This window comes from Equus caballus, chromosome 6 (assembly GCF_041296265.1).
Source record: "Equus caballus isolate H_3958 breed thoroughbred chromosome 6, TB-T2T, whole genome shotgun sequence".
Classification (NCBI taxonomy): Eukaryota; Metazoa; Chordata; class Mammalia; order Perissodactyla; family Equidae; genus Equus; species Equus caballus.
In genome coordinates this window covers 77,780,626-77,798,118 of record NC_091689.1, presented here as the reverse complement: position 1 = coordinate 77,798,118, position 17,493 = coordinate 77,780,626, and the positions used below count along the sequence as shown (strand labels likewise).

The window sequence follows — 17,493 nt, the reverse complement described above, 5'->3', positions numbered from 1 at the left end:
GAAACAGGCCTGCATGATTTCACAGGAACCCCGAGTACTAGTTGTCTCAGCTAACCAATATACTCTTCCTTCATAAATATGAACGAGGATTGCTAAGAATTTAAGGAAAAAGCCATATGAAAGAGAAGGGCCAAGATAAACAAACAGAATAACTCTAGAAAAAATACATGATTTGGGGAACAAAAGGAGCTTTTGAAACTTCTACTCAGTATCCTTAGAAAGATTTGAGAAAAGATTGCATCTGTAAAACAAAAAAAGTTGATATGAAAAGGAGGAAGAAGAACAAATAATTAGAAATTAAGAAGATGATTGTGAAAAATAATTCATTGGGATGAAAAATAAAACAGATACAGTTCAAAAGTAAACTATGTTTTCCTGCTCTACTCTCAATGCTTCCTTCTGATTCTAGGTGTGTGGGATTTTTTCCCACATGGACCAATTCTCCCACACCAGCTGGGTGTACTATAATTTAATTCAATTCTGACACTGTCTGCCTGGAGTTAGCATCAGATCCCACAGTGACCTGTCCCACAAGACTGCCCCCACTTCCAATGCCAGTAGTAAGTCCAGATCTCCTGTGCTTCTGCCTGACTGGCTGGCTATATCAATCAGGAGTTCCCACAACTCCCCTCTCGGGTTTGATAATTTGCTAGAACAGTTTACAGAACTCAGGAAACAGTGTACTTACTGGATTACTGGTTTATTACAAAAGGATACCACTCAGGAACAGGCAGGTGGAAGAGATGCACAGGGCAAAGTATGGGGAAGGAGTGTGGAGCTTCCGTGCTCTTTCCTGGTGTGCCACCTTCGCAGCCACTCCTTGTGTTCACCATTCTGGAAGCTCTCCAAACCCCTTGGGTTAGGATTTTTCTTGGAAGCTTCATTACATAAGCCCGACTAATTAGCTCAACCTCCAGCCTCTCTTCTCTCCCTGGAGGTAAGGGGTGGGGATGAAAGTTTCAACTTTCTAATCATCTGTTTGGTTCCCCTGGCAACCAGCCCCCAACCTTAGGGGCTTTTCAGAAATCACTACATTAACATAAATTTAGGTGTGGTCGAAAGGGGCTTGTTATGAATAACAAAAGATGCTCCTTTGACTTTATCATTCCAGAGCTATTTCAGGAACTGGGGACCAAAACCAAATATTAATTTATTGTATTACATTAGGAACTCTGTGCCAGGAACCAGGAATGAAAACCAAATATATATTTCTTATTATATCACAATATCACACAGCTGAAAATCAAATTTGTTATTTTGAACATAGCATCAAGGAAAGATCTCTGAACTTTGAGTAATAAGACAAAGAGATGGAACATAAAGGGAAAATTTTAGCAATATAGATCAAGAGGTCTAATAACTTGACTAATAAAAGTTTTAAAAGGAGTAAATATAGGGAGGAAACCATTTTAAAAATAACACAGCATTTTTCTGATCACAAGAAAGATACGTGTCTTTTGATTTGAATGGGCTCTCCACCTGCTGAGCAAGATGAATTTTAGAAACCACTCACATTTATTTGCATCCTGGAGAAATTTCAGTTGATGATAAGGAGAAAAGTTCTAAAATCCTTCAGAAGAAAAAAATCAAATAAATGAGAATCAGACTCATCAGTAGAAACTAGAAGTTGAGACAAATGTCTTCAAGATTATGAAGGAAAATGATTTTGAATCTAGAATTCAAACAATCAGCAAAGTTTGAGCACAAAGTAAAGACATTTTCCAACATGAAACAACTCAAATTCTGTTTACAAACATAGACACGTTGTGTGAAAAAAAGTTATTCAAGGCGAATGGCATTTAAGAATCATTGGCAGCTGGGTGAGGTCCGGAGGATGGAGGAGGAAGCCACTCTGAAAGTAAAAAAGCATGGAAAATTCACTTTCAAAGTTTTAGTAATATAAGATTCTATTTTATTTATTATGTAGTCAAATATGCCGCTTGGTTCTTTGGAACATACTATTTACACAATCATAATGCTGTAAATGCTAATTATTGGTTTTTAGTATTTAGAAATAACCTATAGACAAATTATGAGACATTTAATTGCTTTACAGAATAGGATGAAAATATTATGAATCTCAACATTGTAAAAAATATTTCATTAACTAAAACTGAAATTAGGAGCAGGAGGAAAGGCAAGATAGAAAGAAGTACACTAATTTTCTTATCTGTCATAGGTGCCATAGAGTTGATACACCAAGTCAAAGGTTTTAGTGAATAATTTAAAGTTAGAATGACTAACTTTGAAGAACTAAAAACAGAAACTGTCGTTAGTGAGTGGTGGCTACTGGGAAATGAAACTGCTACTAGGTGATGGGTGAGAGAAACCTTTGTACTCGTTTATTATGTTTCTATTTTTTCTTTTAACCATATGTATGTCTTACTTCTACTTCCTCTGGTGACTTTTAAGAGTTTTCTCTTTATCTTTGATGTTACACATGTACACTACCTTGTATTAATAAATATGTTCATTTTTATTCCTCCCACTTGAAGCAATTTGTGCTTTTTTTTAAATCCTGAGAATTACTGACTTTTCCATTTCTGGACAACTCTCCGCCATTATGTCTTTCTATTTTGTCTCTCCCTAGTCTCACAATTCTCTCATATTAGAAAGACTATTAGAGTATATTTGAACTTCTTATTTCCCCCCCCCCATATTTCTTAACTTCTTCATATTTTTTTTTGTTTACCTCTTTGTGATATAATTTGAGTGATTTCCACAGATCCGTCTTCCAATTTCATTACTCTCCCTTCAGCTGAACTTTCTTTATTTCAATGACTATATTTTGTTTTTTAGAATTCCTTTTTCAGCTTTTGTTCAAGCTAGCCTGATCTTCTTTTACAACATTCTTATTCTGTGGATATTTCTTATTTTGAATCTTTTTATTACTCTTTATTATATTAATTTTAGTCCCTTTTAATTTGCTTTGCAATCTGTAGTTACTCAAGCATGAATCTTATCATTTCTTGTGCCTCCTGACACTCATCCTAATGAGTTTCCACGTGTGTTTTGTAACTTTTGTAATTTGGAGTGTGAACTCATCCCACGCGTGAATGACCTTCCACAGATGTGCTGCTGCAGCACTGGATTGTGGAGGCATTCCCTTGTGGTTGTTTCATTTTGTCACAGGATTTAAGGATTTCATGAGTTCCAGAGCAATTTTTATGTTAATTTCTCTGCTCAGGATTTCCTTATCAAATGGATAGTGTGCCTTCCAGAACCATACCTTCCAAGAATTATGGTGTTTTTATCAATACGGTATTCCCTCCTTTCCACAATTTTGCTTTCTGTGAATTCAGTTACCTGTGGTCAACCATGGTCCAAAATGATTACATGGAAAATTTCAGAAATAAACAATTTATGAGTTTTAAATTGCTTGTCGTTCTGAGTAGTGTGATGAAATCTCCTGCCATCCTGCCCAGGATATGAATCGTCCCTTTGTCCAGCATGTCCACCCTGTATGTGCTACTGCTACCATCTTTTAGTCACTTAGTAGCCATCTCAGTTATCAGATTGACTGTTGCAGTATCTCAGTGCTTGTGTTAAAGTAATCCTTATTTTACTTAATAATGGCCCAAAGTGCAAGAGTAGTGGTGCTGGCAATTCAGATATGCCAAAGAGAAGCCGTAAAATGCTTCCTTAAGTGAACAGGTAAAAGTTCTCAACTTCATAAGAAAAAAAATTGTATGCTGAGGTTGCTAAGATCAATGGCAATTTTTATTACAGTATATTGCTATAATTGTTCTGTTTTATTATTAGTTATTCTTGTTAATCTCTTACTGTGCCTAATTTGTAAATTAAACTTTACCAAAGGTATGTACGTATGGGAAAAAACATAGTATATATAGGATTCGGTTCTATCCACAGTTTCAGACATTTACTGGGCGTCTTGGAACATATCCCCCATGGATAAGAGGGGCCTACTGTACAACGATTCAACAAGAATTGAATGATTTTAGTAGTAAAAATTTCAGAAGAAATTGTATCAACAAAATATAATGCATTCGTACCTTTTTTTTTTCTTTTTACGCAATGCCAGTCCACCCCTTTTCACTTTATGATTGAGGAAAATAAAGTCTAAAAAAGTTAAATAACTTGTGCTGAGATTCAATGAATTAAAGACAAAGCAGAGCCTAAAATCTGGATCTCATGGTTGTTAAAATGCATTTTAATTTTGTAAAGATGGTGACTGATGCTGATTCAAAGATAAACCTGTGCTCCCTCTTGTTACTATTCTTGACTTCGGCTTCATGAACCAAGTGCCTGCAAGTGGCCCCCTAAACGTGATCCTACCCTGTATTGCATGTACCAAGCATTTTGGTGGTGTTAATACTTTCATGCCCAATTAACAAATTAAAGTGGTAATTTTCCTGTGTTACTGCTAGTAGAGACACTGATAGATTCTGCCTTGGCAACTCTTCCTTAGTCAACAATTTACTTTTGATGCCATTTCTCTTAATTCATGCAATCTGCTTACAAATACCTAAAGCTTCTTGAAGACTGCTGCCATGTCTTAAGATTTACTTTTTTCTTCCCACAGTGACTAGCAAAGTACCTGCCATGTTCGTATATAGGCACTCTATAAATATCTGCTGATTTGGCAGTTTATTAATAATTTTCCTTCTTCTCTCCCATTTTCCATTCTTGTATTGGATAAAGGAAACTTTCCAGATATATTTATGTGACATTTTCAAGAGTTTACTTCCTTTCCATGTTTTTACAGAAAGGATACACGAAGTAGGTGATTCATATTCATTTATCTAATTTAAAGAAAGATGTAATGATTTATTTTGTGTTCTGTTTGCAGAACAGAGTGTTCTGAACATCAACACAAAGTAGAAGAGCCTTAAGCTGAAGGTACAGTATCTTGTTTACACTGAAGGAGCTTGTGTGTGGACAAGAAAGCGCTGACAGCTCAAATGGACCCCATGGAACTGAGAAATGTCAACATCGAACCTGATGATGAGAGCATCAGTGGAGAAAGTGTTCCAGATAGCTACAACGGGATGGGAAATTTAGAAAAGTCAGCAATGAGCAGGTATGGGGTTAAAAATGACCAAGTTCCATGGAAAAATAAGAAACATTTATGGATGTGAAAAACCAGATTTTTGTTAAAGAATTGGATTTATTGTCCATTTGAGAGATGACGATGACATCGATGTTAATATATCAACTCCCTGATCCTGAAGTACACATTATTATATCATTATTACGTGTCAATCCTTTGTGTGACTCTTTTAGAAGTGAAGTTACAGGATTCTTGTCCCTGTTAGTAATCTGGAATAACTTAAATTATATTAGCCTATCACTCATCTTGCCTTTTGGACTATTCTCTCTCAGCTTCCTCCTCCTTTGACTGCCCTTTTAATGTTGCTGCATCTCCATTGTTCTGTAAGGATTCTTTTCTCACTAAAAATATCCTATGAGCAAGCTCATTCACAACTCTCCCGGCTTCACCCACTGAACATATGCCATATCTTCAGCCTGCTAGACTTCTCAACCAGATTTCACATCATTATATCCAACTGTTTATTACACATCTCTACTCATGTGTCTGAATTGCCTCATTTATAAAGTCCAATTGTAATGTCTAATGTTGAGTGCCTATAATTCCCTTCAATATCCGCTCCTCCTCCAGTAATCCCAATCTTGGTGAAAGTCACCACTACCATTCAGCAGCTCAATCAAAAGATCCTAGGGTTCAACTTTGACTCATTTCTTCCCCCAAACTGCACATCTATTGTTTGATTATATCCAGTTGGTTCTACCTTGTTAATGTTTCAGATCCACCCTCTTCTCTGTATTCTATTGCCATCTTACTTTGGGCCCTCATCATCTGTCACCTGTCTATTACACCAGCTCTGATTTGTCTCCCTGTCTTACATTTTGCTCTCTTCCAACTAGCCCTCCATGTCCCTACAAAAATAATCTTTTGTAACTGCAGACTGACTCGTGGTCCATCCCTGGGTAAAGCCCTTCAGTGGCTCCCCATTAACTATCAGGTAAAGACTAGACTATCCATTGCTTGGCATGTAAGGCCTTTCATGAGCTGTTCCTCCCCGAGCTCTCCTCTCCTCTCTCTTGCTCTGTTCCTAGATTGTACTCTCTTCTCTAGCCTTGTTGAGCCACCACAGCTCCCTGTGACTTCACTCATTCTGCTCCATCTGCCTGGAGTGCCCACTTTAAGTATCATCCACCCACCTTCCCCTTTCTCTCTGTTGATGCCTCTCATCCTTCAAGACTCAGCCCAGTGTCAGGTCTCCTGTGAAGCCTTCCACCAGGTAGAAGTGACCACTCCGTCTTTTGTGCACCCCTTCCCTATCCAGATGGTCATCATGTCACTACAACAGGTTAATAGCCTCTGGTCCTAGCACATATCACACTGCCTGGTACGTAATAGTGCATGATAGTTATTTGAGAAGTCAATTAATTTCTCACAAAATGTTATATAACACAAATAGGGCGTGTAACGCAAATAGGACTTAGGACATGCAGAAGTGAATTTTGGACCAAATCTAGACCCGAAATAGAGAATATTATCCTCAAACAAGGACGTCTCATTTCATTCATCACATCCAGGAAAGGCCCATCAGGAGGAGCACTGTCCTTCCTCCAAGGAGTCAGTGCAGACAACTCCGGTGTTGGGCTAGAGAGGCCATGGAGATGGAAATCGTAGCGTCTTCCGGGTTGCACGATTTGAGGAGGCACAGCGTGGTAGAACACAGGGCTTTTGAATCTTCAAAGTAGTTGCCTGACTTTGGAGAAGATATTTCACTTCTTTGAGCTTCAGTGGAAAATGCAGAATGGCAAACCAGCACCTACTTTCCTGGGGATGAAATGAGTACCTGGAAGGCAGATGAAGCTCAGTAAACTTTTGTTCTTTCTCTTCCACTTCATAGCCCTTAGTAAATCGATCAAGTCTGAGGGCTCCTTTGTTTCTGAGAAGGATGCACACAGATATGAGTTCTGCAGAGCTGCCCAAGCTGAAGGGGACACTGTCCCCAAAACAGTCCTACAGAGTCATTTGATTTGGTCTTCTAAAAGTCTTAGTGGAAAGAGCAAGAATGTTTTTGTTAAGCTTCGTATAGTGTTTCCTGGATGACTTCCAGTGACTTAGCTTTTAACTCCTGACTCAAACATGAGGCAGTATTCTGCAATTTTGTAATCACTTTAAAAAGATGGGTTTTGTTTATATTTGCTTTAAACCGATCCCTTAAATGTAAATTTTTGGGAAATTCTACATAATGCATTTATTTGGAATCATTATACTTACTTTTTCAATACATGCTGGGTTCAGTATCAAAACATTTCAGACACTGGGGACATTTCTCATGTATTTTATACAATCTTGGCGTGTTTTATGACTACAACTCATCTCTTGCCAAAATAAGAATATGCAAATGCCTCAAAAAAGAAAATCTATTTGCTTTCACATTCTAAATTTTAAACACTACTCACGAACTAAAGGATTCTAGTTTATTGATTAAGGTAAAAAAATAGAATGTTGAACATTCCAGAGTTTAAATTCAGATGACACTTTTGTTTTTATAATCCTTAGACCTATTTTAGGCTCCATTTCATCTTATTGTCAACTATGAACGTTATGTACCAGTCTCCACATAGCAAGTAGATTAACTACAGACTAATAAAATAAAGCACAAAAAGGAGGGGGGAGTGGAGGGCAGAGATGGGAGAAGGCAGCATGTGAGGGCATAACACTTCCTACGGGAAATACGAGGAGAACACCAGGAAATGTTCCTATCTTGTACACCGTGAAGTTCTAGAAAACCCACTCCTTGGGTTCTAGGAAAGCACATAAAACTGTGATTTCGTCTGCTGTTTCCATCTACAACTGATATTGTTCTCTATTCTCAAAAAGTAAGCCTGTTATCCCTCTTTCTCACAAGATATTTTCAGGATTAGCTCCTATTATAAAAGGGAATTTGTACAGATCTTCTGTAATAATTATTTTCCACTTTTTTATTTCCACGGCTTATTTTGATAAAACACTCTCCAACTATTTTATCTTACTCTCTCATGCAAGAGATGCCCTAAAAAAATGCCCTAAAAATTGGAATCTATCTAATTATAAAGCACTTTTAAGACACATATATAGTCAAACATTTCATGCAACAAAAAGAAAGCCTGTGTGATGTTTTTCAATGTCAGAATGCAATGGTGGCAGCTGGACTCATTAGTCGAGCCTTCTAGAAATATGGCTGCCACTAGACCCGTGTCCTCAAAGCCCCTGGCGTGTAACTGCAGGAGCCGACCAGCACAGACAGGCGTGCACAGCTCCAGCCTATGCCCAAGCAGACCGTGATCTCAGTGTTCCGTGGGTAGTGAGATTTTAAGGCCCTGCTTCCCTCCCAACCCCTCTACTAATTCACTGAGTATTTAAAAAATATTTTTGTTAGTTTCGTCTATTGTCTAATAACCCGAGTACATTTTCAGAGTAATTAAAATACACACACTCACATATGAAAACAACCAAACAGAACACAGAGCTACCGTTGAACTACTTTCCAGCAACGGGTATGTGGATAAACAGATGGAGCCAAAAGAGAGGAAAATACCAGCTACAGGGCCCTGCCTGGGACTGCAGGGTGCTCTGGAAGATCCTAGACTTGCAGTCCGGTGGGTAGGGGCCTGCTGCTTCACCTTTCTCGGCCACAGTCGCCTCATCTTTAGATTTCCTCTCTTATGGATACTTGAGCATGAAATAACATGAAGATCACAGTACCTAGGCACTTAATAAATATTTATTGAATTAATAAAATCGTCTGATCACGGTGTGTTAGTTGAGAAAACTCAGCCACTACTCTGTACGCTTTCTTGGGAAGGGCTCTAAATGGCAGCAGAATTAGCTCTAATTCTTCTCTTTCTTGCACAGTTAATGTGGGAAGAAGAAATGTGGCTTAAAAATGGTCTCCATTAAAAGAATATTTTCTTCCTCCATAACTTCCTCCCTCCCTCCCAAGGTACATTCCTAACTGGATCTCAGGTGTTGGTCTGGAAGGAACATTAGCAGGAAGGAGGAGAAGAAAACGGTTTTAGGTGTCTTGTTTTTCCTCCCCTTAATCAGTTACTTACATCACCTGAAACATTCGTGTAACGTAGAGCATTTGCTTAGATGTTTTTACATTCCTATTTTCCTTTTTTTGTGTGTGCATTCAGTCAATTTGCTAATGGAGATGATGAAAGTCAGAAGTTCCTGACAAGTGGATTTTTGGGGGAAAAGAAGCTGGCAGATTATGATGATGAACATGTGAGTGAATCTCTGCTCTCAGGCAGTAAACAGGACTTAAGGGTGTCTGATCTACCTAGGTCTCTGCGGGAAAACAATGTGACTGAAATTTTCCAAGCCTTCATCAGCACATTCTCTGTTTATTCAGGCCCTTACTGGAATAAGGGCTTGTTTTTCCTGTTCGCCATATGGCTGTATAAATCATTTATGAAATTTATTTGTTTTTTGGAGAAATCATTCTAACCCAAATGGAATCTGCCATCATACATGCTTTCCCTTCTTTGTGTTACTTGACCTGTATTTTTTATTTTTACTGAGATCCCTGCTGAAACCAAGCGCAACATTCCATTGAAAATTACACGCTTTTATTGAAATTGAGTAATGGCTGTAGTCACTCTGATTTTATCTTAGTCTTCTATTTTGGACCATAATCTCCTGCAGTAAAGATGATGTGAGAGTAAGAATAACCCCCAAAAGCTTCATCCTTTGGCAAATATGTGTTTATAATGTGTCCCTTTTTCTTCAAGCATCCTGGAACCACCTCCTTTGGAATGTCTTCATTCAACCTGAGTAATGCCATCATGGGCAGTGGGATCTTGGGCCTGTCCTATGCCATGGCCAACACAGGGATCATACTTTTTGTGTAAGTGAATGGACATATCTGCATGGTTCAAAGGTTGTACATACCTGGTGTTCTGTCAGTTAGCAATCTGAAGTTTGATCTTTGTGAACAGGAATAATCTGAGAAAGTATTAGCATATTGCTCTTTCTTTTAGATAAAACAGCAACCCGAGGAATAATCAAAGCAGTCTAATCATAGTACTTGTTCAACCAACCATCCCTAACCCAGTGGCAGAGAGTTTATGTGCTCAACCACCCCAAGTGCTGGAGCAGCCCCACCAGTCCATAGGAACCGTTTTACAAAGTAATTCTTTGTTCAGGGGATGCTTAAAATAATTTGCTGTTGTTTCCCAGAAGCAAATCTGACTTTATCGCACTCTTAGGAAAAAGACCACTTCCCACACCAGGCCTACAGAGCCGTGCATGCCCTGGTTCCATCTCATGCCCCATCTCCTCTGCCCCTAAGCACCAGGTACACTGGGCACACTGGCCTTCTCTCCATCCCATGAAGGTGCCGTGTTCTCTCTCACCATAGGGCCTTTGCACATGATCTTAGAATCCTCTTCCCTTTTCCTTTTCTTCTGGTTAACTGCTCATATCTCAGCTCAGCCTCACCTCAGTGCTGCCTTCCCTGACCTCCATAACTCAGACAAACCACCTTATTATACACTCACTAGTTTTAATGTTTTAGTGCAGTTGTCTGATTCATTTGGGTAATGTCTGTATCCCTTGCCAGACTGCAGTCTCCAGAGAGTTGAGCCCATGTCTGTTTTTACTCACCACATGTCTGTATCCCCAAGTCCTAGCACAGTGCCTGGCACAGGGAATGTCAGCAGAGTGGCCGAAGCTTATTCCTAAACCTACACACTTTAACCAAACTTGGTCAAATGCTACCTAAGGGTAGCAGTGTCACATAGCTGACCTGGAGGGTGGACACCGCATCGTCTGTGACAGACGGGCACAGACATTTGTGTGCATTATGTATGACCTGGTATTTTCCAGGACACAGTTGGCAGCAGTGGAATTCTTCACAGGAATAAAGTCTAATGTTAGGCATCTGTGTGAATGCAGATCACAATCCCTAAGGCAATGCTGGAGAGTTAAATAACTGTCTAAGAATGCAGCATTTATATTATAAATATATGCTATTTATGTTTTGAGCATCACTTCTGATTAGATAATCACACAGCTATTTGAGGGCTAAGGAATAGGCAGGACTATAAATATTTATATTGTGTTAGTGCTTTGATGGAAGAGTTTTAGGTATAATATTTTTTAGCCAAATGGGTTTTTATATCAACTTTACTTTTAGAAGCCATGTTTTAAATAAACTAGTTTTTTTTAATTTTCTGAATCTTAACGGCTAGAGATGTATTCATATGTGTATTTGTATACTTTTGTAATGTATGGTATCTCTAAGACAAAAAGACTGCCTTCTCCTTATTAATTATACATACCATTCAAATAATTAGGGAGTTATCATAGATCACTGATGAACAGAAAAAAGAAGCACTCCCCCCAATCCTGGAGTCACAGATCATTCTCATAGGATTTAAAACCAAGGGCCTCATTTCAGGCCTATAAACATGTAGCCGAATAATTTGGCCCAAGCAATTAAATTGCTAGACATCGTGGGTCTGTTTTGCGTACCCCAATAGACAGACTGGGTTCAGCAATCTCCTTTAATTCACAGCAAGTGACACAGGATTTGATTGGTTTCACTTTTAGTATTTTCTGCCAAAACAAGTCTATGTTTAGAATACAGGGAATGCTGTTATTTTCCCAGGGAACAAAATTATATAGTCTAAATTACATAATTCTTTAAGAACAGGTAAATTCATAAGGCCTGTGGAAAAATATATGTCATTGATTAGACAGCTCTGGCAACATATTTTATGGAAAATGAGTATAATATAGCTATGGTAGTTATAAAATTTATAACTCATGGTCCAAATATACATTTGCAACATTGGCTTCATCGGGAATTACCAGAGAATCAGATCAGCTGTGGGGAAGTTGTTTAGTGTGCTCTCATTATGTAAAATAGACAAAGAATAAGAGTTTTTTTAAAATTTCAGGTGAAGTTTAGTGTTGTTCCTTAATGTATTACAAGGTACTTTTATCTATATTCTTATTTTTGCTCTCCAATTCCTAGTTTTGGAGAAACACTGATCGCTGTGTACATGAAACCATATCTGCCTGTGGACATGTGGAGGGTCCCGAATCAGAAATGCTTCTTTCTGAATACAGCAAAGGAATTTTCCTGCAGCCTGCATTTCCCTTTCTCTGTTTCTCTATTACACAGGCGATTGTCTGACCCTCTGTTTCGCAAGGTGTCTTGCCATCTAATGCACACGATCAGTGGTAATGAAGCTCTGACTCCGCATGCCTTGGCTTCTATATTTCTAGATTTTCAATTAGGGTTTAGTCGGACGATTGAATAGCCATTGCATTATAAATGTTGATGCATATGTCATGCAAATATGATGTACATATACCCGTATGTTGAGTAAATAGATACAGTATTTGCTAACTTGCTATACATTTAGCATCTAAATTATGAACCAGATTCTACCACTGGGTCACACTAAAAAAAATACGTTAGGAAATTCAGGTAGTAGGTTTTGGCACATAAAATTTGGCAAATCCCAGTTCTGTGACATTTAAGAGTATGTGTGGAGTTCTGAAAAAAATTTCTCAGCTTCCCCAAAATACACATCCTTTGGAAAGATAATGACCAATGTGATAATCTATTGTAACATCTAACATTATGTCTTATTTGTTATAAACACTTTATTTTTGACTCTCGATTCTCTCCACAGAATCATGCTGCTTGCTGTGGCAATATTATCGCTCTATTCAGTTCACCTCTTATTAAAGACTGCCAAGGAAGGAGGTACGCTACCCCCTAAGTCGCAGATGTTCCATTTTGATTCTCGTTAAAGGGTATTTCAGCCTGTAGCGCCGTAACGGTGGGATGATTTTGGTCAATTTCATATCTCATTTTCTTCTGACCCCAATGACATGGTTTCTCAATGCTTTTAGTTATTCGGGCAACTGAGAGAAGTGAAAGTCAATTAGCTCAGGTTGAAATCAAATAGAAAGAGATTTTTGGTGGATGATGCAAATAACAGTTTTGACTTGCTGCATGGAGCTAACACGAATGAAGCCATTGCTTCTTGTTAGGAGAATATTCTAATGTCTTTCATACCGGTTTTTGAGATTGCGTCTTTTGGGTTTATAATTTCCGGATGGTCTTTCTTTACATTTTTGAGACTCCAGTGTCGAATTACATTATAGAAATATGTTAGTCGTTAAAATAACCTTTTTAACAAGGATATTTTATCTTTGATTGTAGGGTCTTTAATTTATGAAGAATTAGGGGAAAGAGCATTTGGATGGCCTGGGAAAATCGGAGCTTTTATTTCCATTACAATGCAGAACATTGGAGGTAAGGGGATATAGCTTTCAATAGACCGCTTAAGCTTTCCTAAAGAATGTTCAATAAATAAGAAAACTCTTATGGCAATGAACAAGCACTTTAAATACAAGAAAATATCTGCTTTATAGTTCTTAAATGTAAAAAATAAATTTTCTCATTTATTGTTTCCCCTTAATTAAAAATAGCAATATCTAACAGTGAAATACTGTATAAAACCCCATCAATTGAATTCTAGAATTAAAACATAGAATAAAATTTCTCTTGATTTCAAATGTTATTATGGCTTTAATTATTACTTGTGAAAACTAAAGCATTAGTGTTTCTTCCTATCCTTGCCAGAACGGGTGATGTTTCATACGTATGATTGAATTTATTTCATAAAATTTAAAATTAAGTATCTGAGGGACATAGCCAAATTTTGGGGTCCTTGAGACACAAGCCTGCACAGAGCCAACCCACTGGAGACTGTCCCTAGAAATTGTGCTAAGGCAAAAATCTAGCTAGGCGTCAGAAGCATCTAGACCCATGTTTCAGATGTCCAACTGGCTACATCCTCTTGCAGAGCTATCCCCACATAGTGACACTTATTCCTCAACTTCTACTTGCTTCTTGCCCAAACCTGCTATTCTATTCCTCCGTTCTTCCTTCTCTCAATGAACAATACCAGCAGCATCCAGTTTCTTAAGCCAGAAATCTGGGTCTCAGCCTAAGCTTTTCCCTTTCTCCCTAACCTTGGACATCCAGTCAAATACCAACTCCTGTCCATTCTGTCTCATACTTAGCTCTTGAATCTCTCCTCTCCTGTTCTCTTCTCCCCAGTTCAGGTGATCATTATTTCTAGCTCAGACTGTTGCAGTAGCTTTCTAACTGGTCTCCTTGTCTTGAACGTCCCCTGCTCCCATCTCTAATTCATCTTCCAGATTCACTTTCTCAAACTCAAATTAATTCTTGTTTCTCTTGTGTGTAAAATTCTTCAGTGTACCCTCATTATTTTCAGGTAAAATTTAAACTCTTTGTCCTGACACATAAGGTTCTTCATCATCTTTCCTCTCCCTACTTTTCTGATACCTTCCCTACCAAACCCACAGCTGTCATCTATCTATCCATCTCTCTCTCTATTTATCATCCATCTATCTCTATCTGTATGTATCACCTATCTCTATCTATCATCTATATCTATCCACCTGTCTATCTATCCCCTATGTGTCCTGTGTCATGCCATAACAAACTGTATTCAGTTCCCTCCTCTTGTCCTGCATCCCTAACACACACACACACACACACACACACACACACACACACACACGCATTCTCTCTCTGTTTGCTCACACAATCCATCACTTCTCTGGGCTGTTAGGTATCAGTTCCTCTGGGCTCCCTTGGCCCTGTTTGTATGTATCTGGTATGTTACTGTTTTTAAAAAGATATCTTAAAACTCTTGAATAGAGAATAGACTTTTGGAGTGTGATGTACCTGAATTTTACTCTGTTTCTGTCACTGTCTGTGACCTTTACTCCTCTAATTTTTCCATCTATCAAAATGAGAGTAATATCCCATCCCCACGAGGTCATTGTGAGGATGAAATAAGATAACATATGGTGCATAATAAGGGTTCAGTACAGGCTTCCTTCCTTCCTGGTTCTCGGATTCAATTTCCACGTCTCTGGAGCCCACCTGATAACTTGTTAAATGGATATTTTTACAATTATAAGACAAATATATGCTAATTGTGAAAAGCTAAAACATTACATAAATACATAAATTACAAAGAAATGTTTATGTATGGCACCTTTAGAAATAACTACTCCATGTTTGCCTCTATGCCAAATTTAGCAAGTATATTGTAACTGATAAAATTGGGTCATCTTGCAATACTGATTTGCAGCTTCCTTTTTTATTTAACAGTATGTCTTGAATGCTTTTGCATACTATTCTTTTTAATGGCTTTTGAGTTTTCCGCTATGCAAATGTGCCATAATTGGTTTACTGAAGACTTTATTGATGAACAGTTGGATTCTGTCCAATTTTTCTCTGCTATAAATGATGCTGCAATAAATAAACTTGCACAGAGGTGACCCTTTTGGTAAATAAAATCACTGGGGTCACCTAGGGTTTCTGGAATGCAGCGATTCTTTTAATAACCTTTATCCAACCATACCTGTTCCTGATAATGGATACTTGGTAAGCAGATAAATAAATTCCAGCCATATCTTAATGATTTGTTTTTATTTCTTTTCACATTTTTATGTATTGAGACTACAGTCCTGGGTGGAATTTGACAGTCACACCAGGATTGTTCCATTCATTTTACTGGTTTTGGGCCACAAGCATATAAGCCCTCCTCCCCAACCAAATAGACTGCTTTAATTTACTTGTTTGGACAACTGAAATAACTGGACATACACATATTTAGCTCTGAACCCAAAAGGCTGAGTGGCAACAGGACCGTCTGCTGCCCAAAGTGTAGCTATTATTGTGCTTCTAAATAATGAAATAAACTATAAAGTGGACTCTCGATCAAGCCACATACACACACACCAAAGAAGCATGGCTTTAAGGGAGTAAGACGAAATTTCATATACCTTCTCTGAAAATGCTCTCATTTTGGTTACTCTATATGATTAGTGGTTATTTTGCCTAAGGCAAATCATTTGTATTTCTGTATTTAGCAATTCCACATTTAGAATGTTTAACTTTCTCATTCCCCTGAAAAATTAACCTTTACCACAGATGTTTCAACATTAGCAGAATAGTGTTGACATTACTCAGACAAGTCTGGATCATTCTGAATTTTCAAAGACCAAACACATTAACAGCAATGACATCACTGAAAGTCAGCAATTAATAGCTCTAAAATTGAATGGTACCCCACTGAGCCAGTTAATCAGAAATATCTCCTGTGTTTACGCTCTGTAAGATTTAGCTTTAGCCAAGGTCTTTGTAAAGATTAACCAAATAATGTTGACAAAAGACACATCGGGTATTGTAAAAAATCATTTCACCTCACGATAGAGAAGAAAGCCTAGCCCCAAATCAGGGATCTTGTATTTTGGATATGGTCTGTCATTTTCCAGCAGTGTGTGATCTTGGACATGTCATTGAAGCTCTCAAAATCTTTATATCCTCAGCTGTGGAGTGAAGATAATAATATACATCTTGCTGTTTCACATGGCTTTTCAGCTGATCAAACGGAGTGACTTGCAGAACTAAACAATGTGGGGAATTATTTTCATCATTATCACTTTTGTTTGAGGAAATATTTTTTTAAGGAAATATTTTTAAACTATTAATAGTTCAGTTTGCAACTTAGATATCTGCTTTAAATGTCTGTTAGCAAAAATTCACCAGAAGGTTGTAGCACACACTTAAATCTTGCAATGTAACACTTATCAATTTAATTTTTAATTGAGTCTTTTGACCATATGTCAATAACAAATTAGTATTATACTTCACTGAGTGAATGGACTTGGGAAGGGATGTTGCATAAATCCCTACAATTGTAGCAAAATTGTGTGTTATGCATATGTATATATACGCATTTTTCCAGAGAGAGAGTTTATAGATTTCATCAGATTTTCAGAAGAATACATGATCACACATATATCACTTATCTAGATGCTCAAGAAATTTTGCCACTTTGCAGAATTTGTTATTTGGCCAAGGGGAGACTAGGATATAGAAAAGAAAAAAAAAAACTCCATTGACAAAGGGAGGAGAAGCTATCATCTCTTGTATTCTTGTATCAGTCTAGTATGACTCCGGCTTAGACGACCAGTGATCTGAGACTCCGTGTGCCCCTCAGGGAGATTACAGAAGACTAGACTGGTGCCCACACAGGGAGAGCCAGAGGCACACGTAGTCTACCTAGCTCTGCCCTGCAATTTTGTCCTTTCTCTTCTGGCCCATGTCTTTGGTTGCCAGACCCCTACCCAAGTTATAGACACTAAAACAGGCACACTCAGTACAGGCCATGATGACTCATAACTAACGAGGGTAAAACTTGGAAACTGCAGTTTCACTGAAAACATCAGAGCTGAATTGAACCCAGAATCAGCATTGATAGTATTAGCAAAGGTCCATATGCAAGAGCCAGAGGGCTGAATGTCTAGTTTTGAAAAGAACTTGGAAGAGTACAGAATATACACTGAGTGGCTTTTTTTTTCTGTTTGGGGGATTAGAT

The 17,493-nt window shown here is 38.0% G+C and overlaps 1 protein-coding gene across 10 annotated transcripts in view; it reads left to right on the top strand.

The window, feature by feature from the left end:
- SLC38A4 (solute carrier family 38 member 4) overlaps positions 1–17,493 on the top strand; it is a 70,339-nt gene that overhangs the window by 37,233 nt on the left and 15,613 nt on the right. For all 10 annotated transcript variants that reach the window (XM_023643433.2, XM_070271293.1, XM_070271292.1 and 7 more), the window contains 5 exons: positions 4,811–5,041; positions 9,181–9,271; positions 9,778–9,893; positions 12,694–12,767; positions 13,230–13,322. In XM_023643433.2, coding sequence (XP_023499201.1) covers positions 4,923–5,041; positions 9,181–9,271; positions 9,778–9,893; positions 12,694–12,767; positions 13,230–13,322 — 493 coding nt within the window. In that variant the 5' untranslated portion in view covers positions 4,811–4,922. The remainder of the gene's footprint in view (positions 1–4,810; positions 5,042–9,180; positions 9,272–9,777; positions 9,894–12,693; positions 12,768–13,229; positions 13,323–17,493) is intronic.